The sequence below is a fragment of the Saccostrea cucullata genome, unplaced genomic scaffold (assembly GCF_032062105.1).
Source record: "Saccostrea cucullata isolate Sc308-1 unplaced genomic scaffold, CSIRO_AGI_Scuc_v1 ctg2389, whole genome shotgun sequence".
Lineage (NCBI taxonomy): Eukaryota > Metazoa > Mollusca > Bivalvia > Ostreida > Ostreidae > Saccostrea > Saccostrea cuccullata.
Window position 1 is genome coordinate 127466 of NW_026920804.1, and position 22849 is coordinate 150314.

At 33.2% G+C, this 22849-nt stretch overlaps 3 protein-coding genes across 3 annotated transcripts; 1 reads left to right on the plus strand and 2 right to left on the minus strand.

Annotated features, from left to right (window-relative positions):
• The first annotated feature begins 3988 nt into the window (after window positions 1–3988).
• On the plus strand, window positions 3989–5546 carry LOC134258242 (C-type mannose receptor 2-like). The gene is made up of 3 exons (XM_062740779.1): window positions 3989–4329; window positions 4940–5119; window positions 5246–5546. Exons 1-3 carry the CDS (start codon window positions 4101–4103, stop codon window positions 5449–5451), a joined length of 615 nt encoding a protein of 204 aa, XP_062596763.1. The 5' UTR covers window positions 3989–4100; the 3' UTR covers window positions 5452–5546.
• A 1740-nt stretch (window positions 5547–7286) lies between these two features.
• LOC134258320 (uncharacterized) lies at window positions 7287–13570 on the minus strand. Its single transcript, XM_062740848.1, has 5 exons — window positions 13030–13570; window positions 12667–12859; window positions 12189–12505; window positions 9866–10132; window positions 7287–9673 (listed from the first exon to the last, which is right to left on the minus strand). The coding sequence occupies exons 1-5, from the start codon at window positions 13535–13537 to the stop codon at window positions 7716–7718; spliced, it is 3243 nt and encodes a 1080-aa protein (XP_062596832.1). The 5' UTR covers window positions 13538–13570; the 3' UTR covers window positions 7287–7715.
• A 4919-nt stretch (window positions 13571–18489) lies between these two features.
• Window positions 18490–22693, minus strand: LOC134258263 (uncharacterized). Its single transcript, XM_062740796.1, has 5 exons — window positions 22070–22693; window positions 21669–21861; window positions 21165–21481; window positions 20590–20871; window positions 18490–20402 (listed from the first exon to the last, which is right to left on the minus strand). The coding sequence occupies exons 1-5, from the start codon at window positions 22602–22604 to the stop codon at window positions 18490–18492; spliced, it is 3240 nt and encodes a 1079-aa protein (XP_062596780.1). The 5' UTR covers window positions 22605–22693.
• Window positions 22694–22849: the final 156 nt, after the last annotated feature.

Below are 22849 nucleotides of genomic sequence, written 5' to 3' on the forward strand. Positions count from 1 at the left end.
TAACTTACAAAAACAATTTCGTTTGAACTTTCTCAATATGGGCATAGACTATCTTTTAGTAAAACGATGTAAATTTAGTGGCTTTTATTCGAAAGCATGAACGGAAATGAGTTTCTATTGTCTTTCCCACATTTTAAGAAACCACATGTCATTAGTAAAGATTAAGTACACAAAATACTCTGCTTTTCATGAAATATATGAATATAAAGAACAATATTCAACTCAAAAGTTCATTAATCAAAACAAAATAGGAGCAAAGACCCCCGAAACATCAGAGGTGGAATCAGGTGCTATGGAGGAGTGAGCATCCCCTGGAAAAAATTCCCATGGAAATAACCATTGTTAATCAATATATCTAAATGTGGAGTTGCCAAAGCAAGTGTTTTCTTCTTTTCATGTATAAGATTTTGGACAAATTATGCTTCATGTAAATACAAAAATAGGTCTGCTAATAACGCATTTAGTACCCATGGGAATACTATTAGACTTTAGGAAAACCTGGTCTCCAAAACCACATAGACACTGTCAATCAGGAACTCAAGCGATTTATCCAAGTTCTGCTAATCATGGTACGTTGTGTGCTATGTAACAGCAACTGTGATATTTTAAAAAGTATATTTTATTGAATCAAAAGGACGAAACAAGTTTTAACAACTTACTAGTTCCTCTTCTCAAATTTAACTATACACTGTATATATGTAATGTAATTGAAATAGTACACAGAAATATAAGAATATAGATTTCTAGACCTATCAAAACACGTCCAAAATTTCATTGTCTGTTGTGAAATAAATTTCCCATTTTTAAAGATTCATTCACAATCTCCAAAGAATTACATCAAAGTATGTGAAAATTGAAATAAAATCGAGTGTATCCCAAACAGGTACTACAGGTACTGTAACTGGTAAAATACCATCCTCTAATATCAGTTTACTCTTCCTTCAACGTAATGCCGTCAAGTAACCATTAAAATATGGCTTCTTTCACAAATCATTAACTCACTGCATGGCTCTGTCAATGTGAACTGCAAATTTTGTATTTACTTTTGCAGTTGTCTACATGAAAATTATCAACGTACATGTATATTAATTATTTAATTTTTCTCGTCAAGCTTTTCTTAGGACTTCGGACCAAAATGTTAGTTTAGTTCTGTTCAAATAATTACACAGTTAAAGTTTCAATATACTACAGACGGTGTAAATAAAACAAAATAATTGATTTCCTTTTAAACAAATGGTCATATTCTCAAACCTTTAATATTGCGTAAAAAGAAGTCAAACGCCTGTGAAAGAATAGGATAAAATCCACAGAAGTCTGTTTTTAAAATGTTGAATCCATTATAACTTATATCTAATATAAAATGGCAAACTGGATACGAATGTTTACGGTTCTCTGTATTGTAAAAGGTGGGTGGCTTCAATTTTCGGTCAAAAATTTTCTACACACTGTTGATTGCTGTTATTATATTAATAAAGTTAAACAGCCAAGGTCGTTCTGATCATTTTTCGTAGATTTATATAGTTGAGTTCCTTCATAGATAATTTCCTAACAGAATGGTTTGTATGTAGATTGCAAAAAGGAAAAAAAAACCTTTTTTTTTTTGCCTTCGCAATCTAAAATTCGGGGGTATATACTTGTCTACCCTGTCCGTGTGTCTGTCTAGCTGTTTGTCCGCAAAACCTTAAACTTGTCCATAACTTTTGATTAGTTGGAGCTATAGGGCTTTTATGTGTCACAAGTGTATTTCTTCTGAAAAGGTCGCCATATTTGACCTCCTCGCCTTGAACTTGGAGTTTGACCCACAGTTGCAAAATTGTTCCAAATATAAATCTTAGCCATACACATGATACATGTAACTATTGAACAGTTGGTGCTATGAACGTTATACTTCAATGTGTGTTTACTACGAGAAGACCTTTCCTATGGTATAAATATTTTAACCTTTCGAACTTGACCTTAGAGTTTGGCTCACTTTTTATAATCTTTGAGCTTTTAAAATTTGGCCTTTACTTTTGAACAGTTAGTACTAGGACTTATAAAACAATAGCCCGAATTATCTGACGTTTTCCAGGCTTTATTTACGATTTTCCTGGCATATAAAATATCAAAATCGTAAAAAGACTGAAAAACGTCAGATATTTTGGACTTATAACAGGTGGATTTCTTTTGAATATAATTTTAATTTTCTGACATTGGAGTTTGCCTTTCTTTAAAAAAAAATCTTTGCTATATTTATCGTGAACTGTTGGTTCTATGACCTTGGATTTCTTATTACAAGGGCTTCTCCTGGGTACCATAATTAATTTTTACCTTTCGACCTTGACCTAGCAGCAGTTTGACTTAGAAAGCTTTAACCTAGCTAAGCCATAATTTTTGACTGGTGAGTGCAAGCTTGGGTTTTCATATTTCACAAGTATATTGATCGATACATTCAAACCCTTTCTTTGGTTAACAACATGCCTGACTTTTTGGCCAATACCTTGGAGTTTGAGTTGTATATATATATTACTTTGAGAACCTTTAAATTTAACTTTCACTTTAGCTGCTATACGGGATTATAAATGTTTTACAAATACGTCTTGTTATGCCCCCGTAAACGACGTTTCGGGGGGTATATAGTTTTTGTCGTGTCCGTCCGTCTGTCTAGCTGTCACTCTCTCTGTCTAGCTGTCTAACTGTCTCTCTGTTTGTCTGTCCGCAAAAACTTTAACCTTGCCCATAACTTTTGATTAAGTGGAGCTATGACTTTCATATTTCACATCTACATTTATACTTCACAAATATAATTTTTGTTAAAAGAGCTATCATTGGATACCAATAACTTTGACCGTTTTACCTTGACCTTGGAGATTTTTGTACTTGTGAAAAAACTTTAACTTTGGCCAAAACTTTTGAACGGTAAGGGATAGGGCTTTCATACTTCACATATATGTAATCCTTGTGAAAAAGACCCTTCATTGGATACCAAAAACTTTGACTCTTTGACCTTGACCTTGGAGTTTGACCTGCTTTTAAACGCAAACCTTGACCATAACTTTTAAAGGGTTATGGCTAGTACTTTTATACTTTATATATTTAATTCTTGTGACAAGACTTTTCATTTGATATCAAGATCTTTGACCCTTTGACCTTGACCTTGGAGTTTGACCTTCTTTTAAAAATTTTTAACCTTGGCCATAACTTCTGAACAGTTAAAGCTAGGGCTTCTATACTTTACATATGTATTCTATGTGGCAAGACCTTTCAATGGATACTAATTACCTTGACCTTTTGACCCTGACCTTGGAGATTTTTGTACTTGTGCAAAAACTTTAACCTTGGCCATAACTCTTGAACGCTGAATGCTAGTGCTCTCATACTTCACTTATGTAATCCTTGTGAAAAGACCCTCTTTTGGATACCAAGAACTTTGACCTTGACCTTAGAGTTTGACCTACTATTAAAAAGCAAACATTGACCATTACTTTAAAGGGTAAGGGCTAGTGCTTTTATAGTTTACATATTCAATCCTTGTGACAAGACCTTTTATTTGATAGCAAGACCTTTGACTTTGACCTTGGAGTTTGACCTACTTTTAAAAATTTTTAACCTTGGTCATAACTTCTGAACGGTTAGGGCTAGGGCTTCCATACTTTACATATATAATTTTTGTGGCAAGACCTTTCATTGGATACCAATGACCTTGACCTTGAAGATTTTTGTACTTATGAAAAAAACTTTAACCTTGGCCTTCTTTCATATTTCACAATTGTATTTCCAGTGAGAATACCCTGCTTTTGGTACCAATATATCAAATTTGCATTTAAGAAAAGTTTAATCTTTGCTATGTTGCCATACGGGGGCATTAGTGTTTCACAAACACATCTTGTTTTTAATAGCAATTCGATCAAGTTTTTCATTACATAAACAAAACACGAAGGGTAATCAAAAATAAAATATTTATATTATGACACAGTACGTTGCTAAACAATCATATTACTTTTATCTTCATCGAAATCCACACTATTTTCGATTGTATAGAGATACTAGATAAATGTTGGCAAATATGGCTTGATCAATTTTCAACGCATCTTATTTCGAACATAGTTTGCAGCGGGGACATGTTCAACATTATTCCTAGACTGGTAGACAGGAAGTCCGATGGTGTTCCCATGGTAACAACGACTGTTCCTATGGTTTCAATGTGTGCTTATCTGTGTAAGACAAACCACTCCTGTAAGGTATTCCACTACCATAACGACTCACAGGAATGTGGTCTTTATAATAGTCAGAATCACAGAGATGTCGGCTTAAAAGTGGGGACCAAACACTTCCAATTAATGCCAAAAGGTGAGAGGGGGAGGGGGTATAGTACTCTTACAATATTTCCTGTCTTTGTTACCTTGCCTCGACTGTGTTTAGACTGAGAGTTAAAAGACATCTGGACATTTTTTCTTCGTCTATCAAATTTGGAAAAGAGAACTTTTATTTTATTATTTTGTTTTTGTGAATATATGTAGGTTTTTCTTGTTTCTGCAATATAGATTTTGATGACATTCTAGGGTAAATAAGGTGTTGTACTTTAGAATAAGGAAAAGCTCGAGATGTTAATTATGTTCCCCCGCCTTCACCAAATGTTGACAATTGACAATGTTTTAGAATTAGTCGTATAGACTGTATTATCCAACGAAATGGGACATTTTGAGGGGAAATATGCTTTGCTTTAGAAAATATTTTGCATGGGCATCCAATGAAAGATATTTTTTTATTTGCTAAATTGGCATCTGAGGTTACTGGTAAACACTGCTGTGAAATACCGGTATATATTACTCCAGTAGTTTTCTAAAACAGTGCAAACCTTCAGAGATATATATGCAATATTTCTTTACGTAAGTACAAAGTTTTTTTATTAAATATTTAATCCAATTTTACACTGTCCAAAGTTTGGTTTTCCCTTTAGAGTGTGTTCCAGGAATTGACGAGTGGTTCCCAGATATAAACCAGTGTATCTACCTTCATACAACGACCACGCTCTATGCAGATGCCCAAGGAACGTGTCATTCAATGTCCAGAGAACTGATGAGTATATATGACGTGAAGTACCTCGGCGTCAAAACTGTGATGCAAAAACTTAACATTTGTGAGTACACATATCATTATAACGCAAATTCAATGAACGATTTAAAAATTACTTTCGCATCTAAAGGTCATCTTTGAATTCTTAAACAGCGAGACGGCTACAGAAAAAAGGTATATTCTCTTTCAGTGGCAATTCACACGTACGCTAGGAGAGTGGGCGCCTTCTCGTACGAGTGGCGGGATGGTTCGGCTGTCACACAACACTGGTGTCCGAGCGAGCCCTTCGAGGATCGGGACTGTGTGGGGTTAATCGAGACCACGTGGTGTCCGGAAATAGGACTCGACGACAGCTCCTGTACTAAAGTCAAGAGAGTCTTCTTTTGTGAAAAATGAGCACATAACTTTACATACTGAATAAATCATTAAACATGTTCATAACTATATCAGTGCATTTAACTTTGCCTTAAATGGTAGCCAAGAATTAATAAATCCAGACTCTCTTCAATTGATTTGGTAACAAGTTTCTTAGTCTAAATGTATACAATAATAAATTTATTGATTCTAACATTTGGTTCAAATGTCCTACACTTTACAATGTAATGCATGGATTTCACATGAAAATCGTGTAATAACATTCGCATATTATATACGAATGTGAAATCTTTTGCATGATTTTCGTTAAAATTTCATGCAAAAAGAAAATCGTGTAGCAAATACAATCTTGTGCCTCTATTGGGTATTGAACCCGGGGACTTTGGCTTGCCAGTACATGCAGAGCTCTACCAATTGAGCTAAAGGGAAGAATTAACCCACTAGCCCAAGCTAGTAGGATGCCTTGTACCTTACACTACTACATCGCCCCCTCCAGAGAATGAGAAGCCCTCATATCTTTCTGAGTGCCAAAACCTGTAGGGATAAATTCTAGGCGCAATTACTCTCAGCCCCATAGAACGCCCGGGTCCCAACGTGGGCGCCAAATGTAGCAGAGACAATTTTTTTTTTACCTCTGTTGGGGATTGAACCCGGGGCCTATGGCTTGCCAGTACAGTGTTCTACCAAGTGAGCTAAAGGATTAACCCACTAGCCCAAGCTGGAAGGATGCATTGTGTCTTACAAAACTACAAACTTGTGAAAAATTAAATCATGCGTTTATCAATGCCCTAAAGGAAGGGCAACTAACATATATGCTCACTCCTCCATGGCACCTGATCCCACCTCTGATGTTTTGGAGGTGTTTGCTCTGCTCCTATTTTGTATTGTTTTATGGACTTTGGTATTGAATGCTGTTCGTTATCTCCATATCCTTCATATAACGTCATGTTGACTGTGTCTCAATCATGTTGTTTGAGGTTTTAAGAGGCGCATTGAAGTTAACTATATGCAAAGTTCTTGATAGTTCAACCATACTCACCCCAACGGTTCCATTTTTACAAAATACCGGGGTATTTATTTTTAGCCGGACTACTAAATATTCTTTTTAATGAAGGAAATAAAATGTCGTAAAATTGCATAATACATGTATTTTTATTTTTAAAAAAAATATGTTTCCTTTGTAATGTGTATTTCCTTTTTAAATATGAGATACATTGATATTTGTTCTATATTAATACACAGCTGTTTAGTAAGCATAGTATTTTATACGTTTTTTTTCATTTACTTTTCTCACAGTTTTTTACTCAAAGTGCTAGAATTCTTTCAGAGCATTAATTGGTACTTCATATGTGAATTTAACAACAAATATCTCTGCAAACAGATTCCTTCACTGATAAAAAATTAATCATATATTAAGATTATCAGAAACATCCTTCAATAACAGCCAAGAAACACTGCTAAAAAGGGAAAAAAATATAAGAATCATTGATATATATCTTCTGATTGGCTTCAATTCAATTTAACTGACATAACTGCCAATCATTTCTTCTAGAATTGATCCTATTTATATACATTCCTGACATTTATTTATCTACATTGCATCAGGTGTAAATCTTGTTTATAATCGCCACTCATGAAACTTTATTTGCGATATATATAAACGAAGCTTCTATTGATTTCATTAGCAACTCCACTAACATTGATAACAAAATATAAATTATCAAAGCAATGTTGAAAAGTACATGTGAGTTGCTTTAAAAACTTTTTAAATGAGACTGTCAATAACATCGCATAATGCAAGACTACACTGCTACACATGTACAAGTGAAAGTTCAGTAGTCTGGTTATAAAAGTCAGTAGATGTTTTATTCCCATGCTGCTTTTCTTCTTTTTCACATTATTTTTCAAATGTTAGTGACAAGATGACAAAAAAGACAACTTATTTTAGAGGAATCATCTACTCTAATATCTCATGATTAAGTTTTTCATTATTCTTGAAATACATGCAAATAAAGAAGCAGAATTCTCTTTAAAAATAATTCAAACATTCCTAACTTACTGTAGATTCTTTAATTTATACATCATGACTCCAAATATTGGTTTGTTCGCAAAAGGGGAACAACGTTCCACAAAAATTACTGTGTATATCACATTTCCAGTGAATGACATTCATTGTTATGTCGAACAAACTTCAACTTCACATATAAAATTTTCAAGGAGTGCTAACATTTTAGTTGTTTTCATAAACTTAATTTCGTTGAGTTATAAAATTGTATGAAACATCTTTAAAAATCATATGGATTCTCTCTCCCCTTATAGACCGAATAAAATTTTTTTTCGTACTCCAAGGCTTTATCTTGTTTGTGCAAATATCTAAACATTATGCTGACGTCGAGTGACATTTCCGGAAGCTCTTCACAGAGTTTTTCAATGTCATCGATGTGGTTTATTAATGGATCAAGAGAAAAATACAGTTTTGATACAGCGTAAATATGTAAATAATACATCTTAAGCTTCATCTTCAGGTCCCCCATCATCTGATCTTTTTGGGATATGATCTCTTCTTTTAGAATCTGATCTTCTATTTCTTCCATCCTAATTGTATCAGTATTGATGGCCTTTATAATACAACGTATTCCTGTTTCAATAGCCAAGGTAGAAAGGCATGAATTTCGTTTGTCAAATTCTCTACAGCTATATGCATAAAAGCAATCAGCAAGGGTATAAAAATCTGTAGACTTTTCTTTTGGAATTTCCATCCATCCAATTCTAAAGTCTGCTGCCCATGGTAAGACATCTTTAGCGTATGTTGCCTTATCATCAATGTGCTCCTTTAAGATATCAGTCTGAAATCGAATGTCAAAATGTTTTGCCAAAATAATACGTGATGATTTTTGGCGCAAGCTTTTCAAAGCTATTTGAAAGAATTCAAGGAAACTTGGCATATCATAACTGTCCATTGGCATTGCTACTAAAAGTAATTGTTCGTGGACGTATTGTAAAAGTTGAAATGCCGTACTATAAAATCCGAGTCGCGTCATGACTTTGATAGAACGCAAGGTTCCAGGCGTGAAAGCATTCATTAATGATGATGCCAAATTTTCATTGTGCAAAAAGGATTTGCAATTTTCAAAAACCATTTGTATCAGTTTTGGTGCATAATGATATCCATGATTTTCTGCTATGTTTTGTATGACTTCCACCGGAAACAAGCGTATGCATTCAATATTTACACAAACAGCTTCAATTTCTTGAGATGAGTAACATTCTATAAGATTGTTTGTTGGAATGAAATAATGTGGAAGGAATTTGCCCTTTAAACAGGCCAGCAATGCACTTATGACAAACAGAACACATCCACTAAAACTGGTTTCCCAGGCTGCGCAAGGTATATCTTCAAGAGCACCCATGAACACAGCCTTCAAATGTTTATTCTTCAATCGTTTCGGAAGATGAATAGTCACGTTTTCGACCAAAACTTTGAACACCAAAAATCCGTGATACTGGAATTCGGTAAGACCAGTTGTGAAAATGATGTATTCAGCCATTGAGAAGTTATATTTCCATTCAATATCAGGTTCTTTGCTTCGAGGATGTGCCTTTTTCATCAATGTACATTTCATTTTTAAAACCTTTTGCATGAGTTTGCGAGAGGGAAATGTAAATTTTCTTTGTCGATTTCTCCATTCCTGGGCTGATGGAGGAAAAGTTTCACAAACCAGTCCTTTGTACCTTATCTCGACATCTGCTGGTAAGGAAACTTCAGCTTCTACTTCTATTTCTCTGAGAAACTTGTCGGATCCCTTGTAAAGAATTTGTTTTTCGCTTATTCCCATCGTATATTGGGGCAATTTTAAATGACAGTACCCTGGGTGGGTATTTGTTGAGTCTGCAAAAATACTCACTACTGAGGTTTTACCTTCACTTATATCAGAATGTCGCACAATTTTGTTTCTTGGCGTGAGAACAACCAATCCAACTCTTTTTTGGCCGTGCCTATTATAAAAGAGACGCTTTGATTGATTTTTGCTTATGTCTTGTAAGAAAACATTGATACCATCTGCGAAAGATCCAATGCAGTGCAAATATATATCAGGAAAAATAAGTGGACCACGTGCCGAAATATACGGATAGATCATATGGGCTGGAAATAGTTGTCTAAGAAAGTATGTTAAATGAGGAAGTGGAATTCCGGTCAAGACGTCAATGTGCATAGGATCAAAGAAGATATTACTCATAGAATCTGCAAAAAAGGATTAAATGATTAAAACCATCTTTACTGTAGAAAAAACCCTATTGTTCAAATTCTCTTTATACACCATTTCAAAAAAGAAACTTTTTTTGAAAATCCTCCATCTCTTTCTTTATCAAAACTTAATAAATGAACGTAATCATTTTTAACAAATGCATCTATGTGCTTTATCTTGTTTAATACCCTCTATTTCTTCAAGTTGTAATTCCTCTAGACAGTGGAACAAATTGACTCCATGGCTTCCTGTAGAATGATTTTTCTTCACAGACATTTCTGAATTAGCGTTGTTTCTCTCTGCGTCGTCAGTGGGAATTTGAACCATGTCTAAAAATTCTTCCTGATTTACTATATTACTGGCTCCCATTTCGGTGATTTTTTTCTGTATCAGTTCTTGTCGTTGGACTTGAGAAAGGTTATCAGTGCACACTACGAGTCTATACAAGAGGGACTCTGAAAAGCATCGAAAACTTAAGAAGATAATTGTCAAAATATCTTTTAAAAATATATACACACAACTCCACATTTCTACATAAAAAGTTGACAAAGAATTAAAAAAAAACATTACGTTGTCATGCATATTTTACAGTTATATATTTAGTGGCTGTTCAATGTTTTGCAGCTGAAAATGAAACTTTTCTCACTAAGTAGATTTGTTTTTTCTCTCTCGTGCTTTGTAGTCGTGAAATATACTAACAAACTCTTAAAAAATTATAAAAGAATAATGAAAAACTTTAAACGAAATTATAAAATCAACTGTAAAACATTAAATTTCCTGTTTAAATAACTTTGCAATTTCCTTTCAGTTTTTCTATCCCTGTATATTTTTGTAACACAGTGTCATGGACTGTGACTTCATAGTTGAGAGGTTGGATGTTGTAGCAAATTAAGCGACTGCACGAATGAAAACCTCGTAAGCATAGATAAACAATGTAAACAAGAAAGTGGGGGGGGGGGTATTTGGTAGTTTTACTCTTATGAAGATTTTTAGCCGGGCTTTGCTGGGAATTGGCATCGTGATCGACTGTCTTTCTATAAATAGCACAGTAAACAAAAACCAAACAGGGTCAAATCAGGCGCTTCCGATAAAGAAAATAGTTCCATTGCGAGACGATATTCAGACAAATATTTTTAACATCCCAATCGTTGGTAAAGTTAAAGATCAATGTTTTTGGTTTAGAATTAAACTGAAAAAGAGTTTAGGTATTTGCTTTATTGGAATAATCTTGATACTGTAAACGTACTTTTTTCCACGGGGTCATAATTCCGCGGAATCTCAATTTCTGTTTAATCCGCGGGTAGAAAATTACGCGGGTTTCTTAGACTGTCACTATATGCCTTACGTTTACATTAAGTACGCTTGGACAAATTTCCGCGGAAAATTTGTGACCGCGTACATAGCGTAAATTAATACCACGCGGAAAAAGTACTTCTACAGTATATGATATATATAACAATTTATGCACATACGCTGCTGAAAGCATATTATGAGCGAACTTTTATCAATAGCGCGGGCTTTTCGAAATGTTGAAAATGTTGAAGAGTTTCATGTTTCATAATTGTTTTCGTCGATGTTATGTTTGTGGTTATATTCTGTTTTGATTTTTAGCAAATTAATAGTATAGTGAATTTGAATTTTAAGAATTAATCAACGTGTGTGGGGTCGCTTGACAATGCACATAACTTGTATCAGTGTTTCTACATATTAGTTTGCGATAAAAGTACTGTTTGTTTGAAACTAAAAGAATTTCTATAAAATGCACACGTGTATTATTTTAACTATTTTAAGACTGGATTTTTAAATAATGAGAAAAAAGCTTATTGAATAGAAAATATGCGAAAATTTCTTGGTAATTTTAATTACTGGTATATGGGATATTGTTTTAAATCATAATCATATATACTCTACCTGTTAAAAATCAATGTCCAAAAGGAAAAAAAATAAATATCTACTATAAATTTCAGATCAGACAATTACTCCAGTAATTCAAGCCCGGCTTTCACTTCTTTCAATACTTTGATTTGCATTTAATATCTCATTTGGTTTTTAAAAAACAGTTAAGGAAGTATTTTTACCATAACCTTTGCGAGGGAAAGAAAATCGTGAATTTTGTCGGTTTGTTTGACTACTGTCCCAAAATATCATTTTCATTTAATTAATTAATTGCTTAATTTCAGAGTTGAAAATGCAATGCCATTGAATACATCAACACCAAATAGATTTCAGCTTTACAATAAATATATATTGAAAAAATAAGTGTGTTGCTGAAACAATAATTCTATAGAATTATTAAATTAGTAAAAGCCCAAAAAAGTATTTAAAATATTATTCGATTTTTTTCTGCTATATTACATGTAATTTACCAAAACTGTTTTTAATATTTAAATTTTGACTGAATAATTTTTGTAAAAAATCTTAATGTACCAAGATATAGGTTTAAAAGACAAACAGTAGTGACACTTTTTGAACAACCAAATAAAAAAAAACATGCAAATGATTCATTCTTACTGTAAGGCCAAGACGATGTCCAATGATCAGGGCGCAGACTCAAATAATGAAATTCTCCCAAATGTCCTAGAAATATCTGCATTGGTATCCCATTCCTTCTACTTTCTGGTTTCACTTCAGTTCTCCTTATGTCGTCCAGGAAGACATTATAAACAATGACTTCTAGGTTAAAGGCTTCCACCACAGCCAGGAGAATAAGATGATCCCCCCATTCACTCGATCTAGACATTCTAGAGAGATAATCCTCCCATGACTCGGTGCACAGAAAAGACTGAATATGATCGCCGCCTTTTTTGTTAGGTTTCTTTTTTAGATACCTGAAAAAAATAAATTTGTAGCTATTTATTTGTTCAGCATGTCACATGTGTCTTGTCATATCATCTACTTTTATATTAGAGAACAAGGCTCAGTATTTATCTATTGCAAAGCATTCGGTACAATAATCAGACTCTGTACCAAACAGATTTTTTGAACTCACTGTATTGCTGTACATCGTAGACTCTCAGCGGTAAATCCGATCCGACCATTTATCATGAACTGGTCAGCAAGTGCTCGAAACATGCAGTTCCCATCATGAATGACATCATGAACTTCAAAATGATTGGTTTTTGCAAATGCCTGTATTGATCTTCTGTAGACAGGTATGTTTTTATACTGTTCCACTCCTTCACCTAGAGCAAGAAATACCTCGGATATATAAATTCGAGCTATGTCTTGTATTTTTAAATGTTGAATCTCAGATTTTAAGACTAACTCATTTGCTTTTTGTCACACAAGGGAAAATACATGTATTTCTTTAAATCAGTTAAATACATGGGAAAATATATAAAGTTATACTCACTATATCTGCCTTTTAAAGGTTTTTGAGAATATTCTTCGAATGGATCCATAATGTTTCTTTCGTCGTATCTTTGTCCATGTGTTTCCATATATTCCTCATCACTATCAAAATAATCAATTTCATCAACGTTTTTATCGTAAAGTTCCTCGAGCAATTCCATATTTCCTTCTTTCGTTGGACCTGAAGATGACAACCTCTTAAGCCTAGAAGAATCTTGTTCGTTGTTTTCAGACATTTTGTCACTCAATGTTTTCTCCGAAGTAACAAATACCCCGTTTTCCGATGTATTTTTTCTTGAAGTGAGAAAATCAGAATTTTTAAACGGAATATTCAATGTATGATCTGTATTCAAATATTCATCATGTTTTACTTCAGTAAACGAATTTTCAAATACTATTTCCTTGTCTCCATCTTTTGTTAAATCGACTTCATTGTTATTCCATGTTCTCTTGAAAACACTTGTCCATACTTGCTTCTCTATCAGTTGAGAAATATTTACAGACGCCATTGAAATAATGCAAACAGGACAAAAAGTCAGTTTTTTATACACAACAGCTGAGAGTCTCTCTTCAGTGGGAAAAAAACTAAAGCCACATTTTTGTAACAATTTAACACTACGTCCAGAAAATCCAACTGCTAAATAAAAATGTTTGTATTCCCAGACTACGGACGGAAACGATGCATTTTTTTCTCTCAGTTTCCTTTCATTTAAAAATAAGTGGCTATATTTAATTTATATTGGAAAAAATGACTTAAATTCAGTTAAACATTTTTCAATTCGCCATAGAAATAAAGCTATTATAACAACATTTAATTTGTTTGGTTGTTTATATAGAACCTTAAATAAGTTGTAACATAAAATTAAATTTGATTTAACAAATTCAAAATCTCGGTATTTCAACTGGTTTAATTCTTTTAAAAGATTTAGAGAATTTGTTTTAACAAAATTTCAGTTCCATCTGAATGTGATAACAAATAAAAATAAGATAGAACGAATGTTATAGGATTTATTATATAAATTAACCTCGATATTTTCAGTTTTTAAAGCTATAAACACTTTAAATTATATAACTGATTGTCAAATTCTAATCTGTTGGAATAAAAAAATCGATTAATAGAGAAACACAATTCCAACAGATTGTTAGAAGACTTGATGTCTAAATGATCTTAAATCTGTAAAAGCGCTCTTCATTGTTTAAATTTGCTACATTTCATTAAAAAAAAATCGTGAAAACGAATTGAATAAAAATAGTTCTGAAAACGAACAACGATCGATCTCCTAAAAACTACAATTAACGCTAATTTGTAAAGAGAACATATACACGGACAACCGGAAATTCCAGGGGTGGGATCATGTGCCTAAGAGGAGTAAACATCACCTATCGATCGATCACACCTGTTGTAAGCCCTATATGTATTGATCAAATACTCGAACCAATCATTAGTCAAATTTAGTACAAAAACAATTTGATTTTGATTTGATTGAAACAAATCATCCAAAAGAGATTATGTTATGTTTGTTAATGAGGTTATTATAACGACCATAGAATTTAAAATAAAAAAAAGACTTTAAAAACAACTTTGTTGAAATCCTTGTAACATAAACTAATGTGTGCATAGCCTGCAAAACCAATCGTATGCAGAGCATAATCTTCAGGAGCGAATATTTGGGAGACAGAAACACAATATGCAGGCGATAACGAAATATTGCTATTGTAAATTGATTATTTATACATCTGAAAGTGAAGATGACAATGGAAAACGTTTTCTTCTGCTCATTTGGAAGTTTTTAAATAAATTCTGATGCGTTAGAGTTAAGGACAGATGCTACAAACAAACTTTTGTCAAAGAAATTGAAATTGAAAATAACAACTTGGGTCATGTTTAAATGAATAAAATGAATAACTCTCACCTTGAAGTTTTTAATTTCTTATTCAAATTTGCACAATAATGGAATTTAAAGTGAAAAATATTTGTATAGATTACTAAGTATGGTTTCAGAAGGGCAGACTTTTGAACATCACAGAAGGTTTACAATCTCTTTATTTTCTAGAAATTTAATATATGCATCATTTGCAATGAAATTAGGCCAAAAAATATATACCAATCAATGCCTCCATTTTTTATTTGTATCATCTGTCCTTAAAAAAAGAATCGAATAATTGAGATAGACCATTGATTATCGCTATTCCAACAGATAATAAGAAGACTTTTTTGTGCTTTTAATGATCTCTTAATGCCTAAAAGCTTTAAGGAGTTCTAAGATTCCAACCCTTCCTCGGCAAGTGATGGCGTCTAAATCTATGTGAAAATTTCTTTTAAGGGTGTTAAATAAACAATCGAACAAAACAAATCCAATATATTACTTTATAAGTACACACTTAAATAGCATAGCAAAAACTATGTTTTAAACATTTATAAAACATTAAAATTTCTCCAAAAGTACAAGTGAAATATATTTGAAATGAATCACATGATACAATGCACCACTTCACTTTCTTTTTCTACATTCATATAAAGTCTTAAAAACAAAATCATTAGTGTTAAAAGCATGATTGATTTTTCAACCTGGGTTATTTTCCTAATACAGAAAATCAATTATCTTTCACATTAAAGTTATTTTAATCTTGTTTCCTTTGTCATATGTATTTCCTTTTGAGTTAGAAAAAATATATATCTGTATCTTTTATAATAAGTTCTTAATATAACGCTTTTCATACAAATTGTTTTGTCATTAAATTTTTCAAAATGAATTGTTATTTATATTTTTCCTTTTGTCCGATCATAACAATTAGCACAAGGAGAATGTGACCGCTCGACAACGTTTGAGCTTAATTGCTGTTTAATGTCTCCATATTTCAATCACACTTTTATTTTGAATGTCACAAAACTATGGATTTTGATTATTTTCTCTTAATTTTTTGTAGACTCTATGAGCATGATGAGTGCAAGATATTTTAAAAAAGTTACGTAATTCAATTTTCTCTGACAGTTTTTGATCAAAGTGCTAATATCCTTAAGAGCATGGTCAAAATTAAAAAAAAAACAAGATGATTTTGTAAAAATGCTGATCCCCTGAACAGCAAGGGTTGAACTTAATGCAAGTAAAACTCCAAGGTCAAAAAGTCAAAATTGTTGGTATCTAAAGGAAGGTCTTTTTAAAACCAATACGTCTGTGAAAAATTAAAGCCCTAGTTGTAACTTTTCATGAGTAAATGTCAAGGTTAATTTTTTTTAAAAAAATGGAGTCAAGCTCTCAGGTAAAGGTCAAAATGTCAATTATATCTGTACTCTTTGAATAGTCTTGTCACAATGAATACACATGAAAGTCCTACCACCAATTGTTTAAAAGTTATGACCAAAGTTGAAGTCAAATGTGCTGGTCAAAGGGTCAAATTTTGTGGTACTCATAAAATGTCTTTTCAAGAGGAAAATACATGTGAAATATGAAAGCCATAGTCCCTATTCCATTAAAATTTTTGGACATGCTAAATGTTTTTTTCGGACAAACAAACAAACAGACTGACAGGGAAAGTAAAGATACCCCCAACTATTCGATTACAGGGGAATAGAAGGATATGGAGATAAGGAACAGTATTCAATCTCATAGTCCATAAAACAATACAAAATAGGATCAGAGCAATAACGGACCTCCAAAACATCAGAGGTGGGATCAGGTGCCATGGAGGAGTGAGCACCCCCTGCTGATCGGTCACACCCGCCGTGAGCTCCTTGTCATGATCAGGAAATAACGGGAAAATCCGTCATTAATTCAGTGTATAAATAATGGACTAGCAATTGGTATGAAAAACATCAGTCAGCATTTGACTCAATGATGAATTGTATTTGCTGACAAGGTCATTGTATCGACCATAGAACTTACAAAATGATGACTTTAAACGAGACTGCTGATATTCTAGTTTCATCAACCTGCTTGTCAATCATATTCTTCGTTTTATAAATTGTTCATACGTAGAGCATGCTCTTGCGTATCGAATCAACTGAGATGTATATACTCCGTATGCAGATGATGAAGGTATATTGCTGCATAAGTAAGGGAAGTTGACGATAGAAAAGTTTAAGTCATCACGTTTACCATATAGCTTGGTTGTTAGATTACCATAAAGTGGATTCAACAAAGAACATGTTTCACGAGTTTACGGCCAGGAACACGTCAAGTTCATTAACAGTACCGTCGTAAGAAACCTTTAAAGTTAATGTTAATGAAACATGGAGATTATGAATAATGAACACTGAAACTAGTTCGTTGTCTGAACATACAGGTAAAGGTATGATAATATTCATCCGTTGCCTTGAGAAGACAAGCCATAGGAGACTTTTTTTCACTTTTAAAGTTAAATTACTAATAAAACTGATCAATGCCCTCGATTGGCAGCTATGGCGAAGATTATAGTTTTTCAAATGCAAATCAAAATCTAAAATCAAAACGTCAAAATTATTGGAATCAAGAGAAAGGTCTTATCACAAAGAAGACACCTGTGAAATGTGAAAGCCCTAGTACTAACTGTTCCAAAGTTATGGCCAAGGTTAAAGTTTTTTAAAAAGTGGGTTAAACTCTAAGGTTAAGGTCAAAAGGTCAATAAAAATTTATACCCATTTAAAGATCCTGTCACAATACATATGCAATGTATGAAAGCCTTAGCACAAACTGTTCAAACGTTATGGTATTTTTTGGTTAAAGTGTGTCAAACTCCATGGACAAGGTCAAAAGTAAGTGGTACCCAAAGAAAGGTCTTGTCACAAAAAGATACACCTTTTAAATATGAAAACCATAGCCTCACCCATTCAAAACCCATGAAACGGGCAAGATTAAAGTTTTTGAGGAGAAACAGACAAACAGAAAGACGGACATACAGAAAGACGGACGGACAAGGCATAACTATATACCACCAAGTTTTCGATTACGGGGATTTAAATATGTGAAGGTGCAGTGGAAGGAGGGCTTACACTCTTTTCGGTGTTGCAAGGATTTTAGACGTTAAAAAGTAATAAAAGAAGAATTCGCATTGGCGTTATCAAAAATCCTGTTTAAATTACACGTGGGTTTGATTCATTTACCTTCTGAAAAGTAATATTTTTCATTAATAGAAAATAATGTAAATGACGTACATATCAACTGATGCAGACAATATAAAACATGTTTATGCCTTTACAGAAAAATGAGAACAAATCAAGCTAAAAAAATTACTTTTATTTGCATACAAAACTTTGATCTGTTTTCATCAGTCTTTTGTCCCTAATTTACTGTATACATTATGAAGAAGGTCGACCTGATGTTGTTAAAGGGATTACTAAATTTCATATAAGAGACACTTTGTACTTTCATGCACTTGTAATATTTGAAAGTATTATTTTTTGAATTTGTCTTTCCTTTAGTCATTAATAGTTTCTTGTCAAATGCATGAAGAATCCTTCAAAATCACAGGAATCATGTGAACATTATCTCCTCTTGAAAGCAGTATTATATTTACGTTCGTATTCTAAGGCTTTATCTCCTCTTTTCAGATATGTAAACATTCGACTCACGCTGAGTGCCATTTCCGGAAGCTCATCACAAAGTGTTTCAATATCATCCATGTGGTCTATAATAGGTTTAAATGTAAGATACTGCAATGAGATAGCAAACATATGATTATAGTACTCCTCAAGCTTCCTTTTCAGATCCCTAGCTAACCTGTCTTTTTGGGATAAGATTTCTTCCTTCAAGCGTTCATCTTCTATTTCTTCTAATTTTATTGTATCCGTTTTTAGGACTTCTTTAATACAGAGTATTGCTGTTTCAATAGCTAACACAGAGAGTATTGAATTTCGCTTTTCAAATTCTCTTAAGCTATAGGCGTAAAAGAAATCAGCAAGAGAGGAAAAATCACTGGCTTTCTCTTTTGGAACTTCTGTTAATCCAATCTTAAAGTCAGCTGCCCATGGTAGGACATCTTTAGCGTACGTTGCCTTATCATTAATGTATTCCTTCAGAATATCAGTCTTGAATTGAATGTCAAAACATTTTGCCAAAATAATGCGTGATGAGTTTTGACGAAGGTGTTTCAAAGCCATGTAGAAGAATTCAAGGAAACTTGGTATCTCAAAACAATCCGACGGCTTCGATATAAGAGCAATTTGGTCGTGTACGTATTTCAGAAGTCTCGTCAAAACTTTTAAGGAACGGAATGTTCCAGGTGTGAACGCATTCCTAAATATTGTTGTCAAGTCTTTACCGTCAAATGATTTACAATTTGCAAAGACCATTTGTATCACCTTCGGGGCATGATGATAGCCATGGTTTTCCGCTATGTTTTGGGCGATTACCACTGGAAACATTCGAAGACATTCAACATTGGCACCAATATTTTCAATCTCTTGAGATGAGTAGCACTCTATAAGATTGTTACTAGGGATAAAATAATGTGGTAGAAAATTGTCTTTTAAATTTGCTACCAAATTACTAATGACAAATAAAATGCATCCACTAAAATTGGTCTCCCAGGCTTCACAAGGTATTTCCTCTAAAGCACGCAAGTACACCGCTTTCAAATGCTTATTTTTCAATTGCCTTGTTAGATGAAAAGTCATGTTTTCGACCAACACTTTGAATACACAGAATCCATGCATCTGAGAATCGGTTAAGCCATTCGTAAATATCGTATGCTCAGCCATAGAAAAGTTGTACTTCCATTCAATATCTGGTTCTTTACTGTAAGGATGTGCCTTTTTAATCAATGTGCATTTACCCTGCAAAATATTATGAATGAGTTGGCGAGAAGGAAATGTAAATTTCCTTATTCGAATTCTCCACTCCTCAGCTAATGGAGGAAATGTTCCACAAAGCAGTCCTTTGTACGTAAGATGGACATGTTCTGGTGTGGAAAGCTCTGCATCTACTTCTACTTCCTTAAGAAACTTTTCTGATTCCTTTTGCAGAACATTTCTCTCATTTTCTTTTGTATTAAGTGGTAGCCTTAATTGACAATAACCTGGATGAGTTTTTGATGAGTCTGCGAATATACTTCCTACTGAGGTTTGATTTTTTCTTATATCACAATGTTGCACAATTTTCTCTAGTGGAATAAGAGCAACATCTCCATCTTTTTTCTGTTTATGTCCATTATAAAATCTGCGTTTTGATTGATTTTCACTGATGTCTTTTAAATAAACATTGATTCCATCTGCAGCCGAGCCGATGTAATGAAGAAGACAAGAAGTATCAAAGAAAATTAGAGGACTCTGTGACCAAGAATATGCCTTGAGCATATGACGGGGAAATAACTGTTTGAGAATGTAGGATAGATGAAGAAGTGGAATCCCAGTTACGGTGTCAATCTGCATGGGATCGTAGAAAATGACGCCCGATGAATCTATAAAAAAGTCGATTAAGAAAAATGAAAATGGATTGTCAGTTCTTCAGTGCATTTTTATTGCATAACTTATTACAAGAAGGACAATGAATACAATTGATTTTCCTATAAAATACCTTCTCGTAATGTAAGGAAAACAATTAACATGTGGCTATTTGTCACTGGATTATTTTATTTTATATCTTACCTTCTGATTCTTGAAGTTGTAAATCTTCGAAACAGAATGTTTCAAAATGGAACATAGAATTTTCTCTGTGAATTTCCTTTGATAGAACATGTTTGTCCATTGATGAATTTTCCAGACTGGTTTCTATTTCAGACCCTTCAAATGGAAGTTGCACCAAGTCTAAAAATTCTTGTTTTACCTTATTGCTGGCTCCAATTTCGGTAATTTTATTCTGTATCAGTTCTTTCCTTGCTGCTAGAGGCATTTTATGAGAACACACCAAAAGTCTATATAAAATGGACCCTGTAACATTATAAGGAAGATTGACTCAAAAACATATTTTTAGAAATATTTAGAAAATTAAATAAAGCAAAAATTAAAAAACATAAATAAATAAAAATCGAGGAGTTGATCGATTTAATAGCCATTTGGAGAAATTTTAGTATATATCACCAGAAAGAATATAGGAGAAAACATCCTTATAGGAGAAAACATCCTTCTAAAAAGCAATTCCACCGAGGAAATGAAAAAGTATAAATTTAAACTATAGATAAAAATGGACATATTATATATTTGTACGTGTTACATATACTCACTGTAAGGCCAAGAGACTGACCAGTGGGCTGGACGCAAACTCAAATAATGAAATTCGCCCAAATGTCCTAGAAAAATTTGGATTTGATTTCGATTTCTAATATTTTCTGGGTGAATCTCAGTTCTCATAATGTCATCCTGAAAGACATTGAAGACTACCACCTCTAAGTTGTAGGCATCGACCAAAGCCTGAAGTACTATATGATCACTCCACTCACTCGATTTGGACATTCTTGAGAGATAATCTTCCCAAGACTCGTTACACAGAAAGGATTGGATATGATTGCCATCTTCCTTGAAAGGATACTTTCTCAAATAGCTAAAAATGACAAAAACTTTTAACTGTACTTACATTACATGTATATTTAATCCTCTTAATATCATTTGTTACAAATAATAGGAGGATGGTGAGGAAGATCAAACGTAGTAAATAATAGGAAAACAAAACAAAAATAGGTCACCGTAGTGCATTGATATATCATTCATACTTCTATCAACAAACTCACTCTACTGCTGTAAATCGTAGTTGTTGTGCTGTATACCCAATTCGACCATTTATCATAAACTGATCAGCAATCGCCCCGAACATACAATTCCCATCATGAATGACATCATAAATTTCAAACTGGTTGTCTCTTGCAAATGCTTGTATGGATCTTTTGTATACAGAAATATTTCTATATTGTTCTACTCCTTTACCTACAACAAATAAAATCATATCAAACATCACGTACATAAACATACCTGGTAGTGCTAAATTTAGAATAAAAAACGGACACTTTTAGTATTCTATTACATGTATCATGAAATACATGTATAGGAATAATTCTTATTTCTTCTTTATGCCATTATAGAAAATTTCTTTTCGGTATTGCTAACAAACATTACAAAAAATATGTAAACTGACTATATCTGCTTCTTAAAGGCTTGTACGAATCTTCGAGTATCAAATCGAAAACGTCTTTCTGGTCGTATCTTTGTCCGTGTGTTTCCATGTATTCCTCATCACTATCAAAATAGTCAACTTCATCAACTTTTTCATCGTTGTCCTCGTCGACTGAATTAAGTTCTTGACTTTTTTCTGGTTCTTTACTTGGCTTTGAGGAAGGCAAATACTGAAGCCTAGAAGGCCTGTCTCCATTATTTTCTGATGATATTTTAATGAAGTTCTCTGTAGTGTCAGAAGCAGTATTTTCCGAAGTGTTTTCAACTGAACTTTTTTTCATTGTGACAAAGTCAACATTTCTGGCCGGAACCCTGGATGTAAGATCATTTGTATGTTCATGATTTGTCACTTCTGAATCAGTAAATGAATTTTCAAAGCATGTCTCCTCTTCCCCATCCTCTCTTATATCATGATTGTTGTTGTTATTCCAAGTTCCGCGGAGTGCCTTCGTCCATACCTCCTTTTCTATCAGTTGTGAAACATTTTTGGACGCCATTGAAGCACTAAAATTGACTTAGTTTTGATACACTTCCATTTATAGTCTTGTAAAGACAATTACTAAAATTAAGAAATTCATGTAATGCTGTCAATTGAAAAAATATTTTTAACTTATGTGATTTAATATCATTGATAAGGAAGGAAACTAATATACTTCCTCAATTTCTTGTTCTTTCAAAAATAGAGTACAGTTATTCGTTATTAAAATAAAAGTATTCTACACTTTTCTCGGTCGTCACGTTT

Bases quoted from the DNA above. Each gene is read 5' to 3' on its own strand.
- LOC134258242 (XM_062740779.1), top strand. From the start codon at position 4,101: ATGTTCAACATTATTCCTAGACTGGTAGACAGGAAGTCCGATGGTGTT. The intron at 4,330-4,939 runs GTGAGAGGGGGA...TTTTCCCTTTAG, and splicing joins CTTCCAATTAATGCCAAAAG to AGTGTGTTCCAGGAATTGAC. The intron at 5,120-5,245 runs GTGAGTACACAT...ATTCTCTTTCAG, and splicing joins GATGCAAAAACTTAACATTT to TGGCAATTCACACGTACGCT.
- LOC134258320 (XM_062740848.1), bottom strand. From the start codon at position 13,537: ATGGCGTCTGTAAATATTTCTCAACTGATAGAGAAGCAAGTATGGACA. The intron at 12,860-13,029 runs GTGAGTATAACT...TTCTTGCTCTAG, and splicing joins ACCTTTAAAAGGCAGATATA to GTGAAGGAGTGGAACAGTAT. The intron at 12,506-12,666 runs GTGAGTTCAAAA...TATTTTTTTCAG, and splicing joins CTACGATGTACAGCAATACA to GTATCTAAAAAAGAAACCTA.
- LOC134258263 (XM_062740796.1), bottom strand. From the start codon at position 22,604: ATGGCGTCCAAAAATGTTTCACAACTGATAGAAAAGGAGGTATGGACG. The intron at 21,482-21,668 runs GTGAGTTTGTTG...TGTCATTTTTAG, and splicing joins CTACGATTTACAGCAGTAGA to CTATTTGAGAAAGTATCCTT. The intron at 20,872-21,164 runs GTGAGTATATGT...ATAATGTTACAG, and splicing joins GTCAGTCTCTTGGCCTTACA to GGTCCATTTTATATAGACTT.